The sequence below is a fragment of the Poecile atricapillus genome, chromosome 28 (genome assembly GCF_030490865.1).
Source record: "Poecile atricapillus isolate bPoeAtr1 chromosome 28, bPoeAtr1.hap1, whole genome shotgun sequence".
NCBI classification, from domain to species: domain Eukaryota; kingdom Metazoa; phylum Chordata; class Aves; order Passeriformes; family Paridae; genus Poecile; species Poecile atricapillus.
Window position 1 is genome coordinate 1984647 of NC_081276.1, and position 3107 is coordinate 1987753.

Below are 3107 nucleotides of genomic sequence, written 5' to 3' on the forward strand. Positions count from 1 at the left end.
ATGGACCCCGCGGTGCCCAGGGCCACCCTGAAGGTGCTGGCGCTGTGCGCGGCGCTGCTGCTGCTGGTGGCGGCGGTGACAGTGGCGGTGGCGGTGTCGCTGTGGCGCTCCGAGGCGCTGGGGAAGCTCCGGGGGTGCCGGGAGCGAGCGGCCAACGAGAGCCGGGAGCTCGGGGAGCGCCTGGAGGAGCTGGAGAGGCAGCGGGAGAGGCTGGAGAGGGACGGGGACGCGCTGCGCAGGGAGCTGGAGCGGGCACGAGGTGACAGCAGGAGGGACAATGACAGCCTGGTGTCCTGCCGGGAGCGGGCGGTAGGTGGCCGGAGAGAGGGGGGTGGGAAATGGGATGGAAAATGGGGTGGGGACACCTCTTGTCCCCTCACCGCTGTCCCTTGTCACCGTAGGTGGCCGGAGAGGGGGGGAAATGGGATGGAAAATGGGGTGGGGACACCCCTTGTCCCCTCACCACTGTCCCCTGTCCCTGTAGGTGGCCGGAGAATGGGGACAGGGCGGTCCTTGGTCACTTCGGGATGGAAAATGGGGTGGGGACACCTCTTGTCCCCTCACCACTGTCCCTTGTCCCTGTAGGTGGCCGGAGGGGTGGTGGTGGTCACTTAGGGATGGAAAATGGGATGGGGACACCCTTTGTCCCCTCACCAGCGTCTCTTGTCACCGTAGGTGGCCAGAGAATGGGAACAGGGCAGTCCTTGGTCAATTTGGGATGGAAAATGGGGTGGGGACACCTCTTGTCCCCTCACGACTGTCCCTTGTCCCCGTAGGTGGCCGGAGGGTTGTTGGTGGTGATTTTGGGATGGAAAATTGGATGGGGACACCCCTTGTCCCCTCACCTCCATTCCTTGTCCCTGTAGGTGGCCGGAGGGGTGGGGACAGAGCTGTCCCTGGTCACTTTGGAATGGAAAATGGGGTGGGGACACCTCTTGTCCCCTCACCAGCGTCCCCTGTCCCTGTAGGTGGCCGGAGGGGTGGTGGTGGTGATTTTGGGATGGAAAATGGGATGGGGACACCCCTTGTCCCCTCACGACTGTCCCTTGTCACCGTAGGTGGCCGGAGAACGGGGACAGGGCGGTCCTTGGTCACTTCGGGATGGAAAATGGGGTGGGGACACCTCTTGTCCCCTCACCGCTGTCCTCTGTCCCTGTAGGTGGCCGGAGAATGGGGACAGGGCGGTCCTTGGTCACTTCGGGATGGAAAATGGGACGGGGACACCCCTTGTCCCCTCACCAGCGTCCCTTGTCCCTGTAGGTGGCCGGAGGGGTGGCGGTGGTCACTTTGGGATGGAAAATGGATGGGGACACCCTTTGTCCCCTCACCAGCGTCCCTTGTCACCATAGTGGCTGGAGAATGGGGACAAGGAGGTGCTTGGTCACTTTGGGATGGAAAATGGGATGGGGACACCTCTTGTCCCCTCACCACTGTCCCTTGTCCCCGTAGGTGGCCGGAGAGGTGTTGGTGATGATTTTGGGATGGAAAATGGGACGGGGACACCTCTTGTCCCCTCACCAGCGTCCCTTGTCCCTGTAGGTGGCCGGAGGGGTGGTGGTGGTGATTTTGGGATGGAAAATGGGATGGGGACACCCCTTGTCCCCTCACTGCTGTCCCTTGTCACCGTAGGTGGCCGGAGAATGGGGACAAGGAGGTGCTTGGTCAGTTTGGGATGGAAAATGGGGTGGGGACACCCCTTGTCCCCTCACGTCCATCCCCTGTCCCTGTAGGTGGCCGGAGGGGTGGGGACAGAGCTGTCCCTGGTCACTTTGGGATGGAAAATGGGATGGGGACACCTCTTGTCCCCTCACTGCTGTCCCTTGTCACTGTAGGTGGCCGGAGAGGTGTTGGTGGTGATTTTGGGATGGAAAATGGGATGGGGACCCCTCCTGTCCCCTCACTGTCCCCTGTCCCTCCCTCCCTGTCCAGCAGCCAAGGTCAGGGGGCCGCTCCATCCCTGTGGGAATTCCCAGCGGGAAAGTTCCAGCCGGGATCATGACCCGGGAAACGGGCACGGCCAGCTGGGGGGCACGGCCGCCACATCCCTGCAGGGGACACCCCAAAAACCATCCTGGGATGGTCCCAAGGTGGCGCAGCCTGCAGGGGACACCCCAAAAACGATCCCTCAATGGTCCCGGGGTGGCACAGCCTGCAGGGGACACCCCAAAAACGATCCAGGGATCCTCCCGGCTCCGTCCCGCCTGCCTCTCTCCCGGCGGGAGCGGCTGTTCCTGGATATTCCCGGCTATTCCCGGCTATTCCCGGCTATTCCCGGCTATTCCCGGATATTCCCAGCTATTCCCAGTCATTCCCAGTTATTCCCAGCTATTCCCAGCTATTCCCAGTCATTCCCAGTTATTCCCAGCTATTCCCAGCTATTCCCAGTCATTCCCAGTTATTCCCAGCTATTCCCAGCTATTCCCAGTCATTCCCAGTTATTCCCAGCTATTCCCAGCTATTCCCAGTTATTCCCACCTATTCCCAGTTATTCCCAGCTATTCCCAGCTATTCCCACCTATTCCCACCTATTCCCAGCTATTCCCGGCTGCTCCCGGTTGTTTCCGGCCGTTACCGGTTATTTCCAGCTATCCCTGGCTATTCCCGGTTATTTCCAGCTACTCCCGGTAATTCCCGGCCGTTCCCGGTTATTCCCGGCCATTCCCGGTTATTCCCGGCCGTTCCCGGTTATTTCCAGCTATTCCCGGCCATTCCCGGCCGTTCCCGGTTATTCCCGGCCATTCCCGGTTATTCCCGGCCGTTCCCGGTTATTCCCGGCCGTTCCCGGTTATTCCCAGCCATTCCCGGCCATTCCCAGCCATTCCCGGTTATTCCCATCCCGGTAATTCTCCCATCCCGCGCTGCAGCTCCCGGGTTTGTCCTTCCCGGGTATTTTTAGCTGCGGTTCCAGCCGGGAAAGCGCCCGGAGGAAGAGCCGGGTCCCGCCGCCCCTCTTGGGCTCATCCGGCTGAACAATGGCCCGGAGAGGTTGGAAAATGTTCCCGTTTCCCGGGCAGGGCCGGGCAGGCTCCTGGAGAGCTCCTGTCCCCTCGCTGCCACCGCCGGTGTCACCCGCGGGGTCACCCCGGCCTGCTGGGACAGGTCACGTC

General features: G+C 61.9%; 1 protein-coding gene across 1 annotated transcript in view; it reads left to right on the forward strand.

Moving 5' to 3' along the window:
- The window catches only part of LOC131589492 (trichohyalin-like), a 9970-nt gene continuing 6863 nt past the window's right edge, over positions 1-3107 (forward strand). Inside the window, exon 1 of the mRNA XM_058859057.1 lies at positions 1-309. Coding sequence (XP_058715040.1) covers positions 1-309 — 309 coding nt within the window. The remainder of the gene's footprint in view (positions 310-3107) is intronic.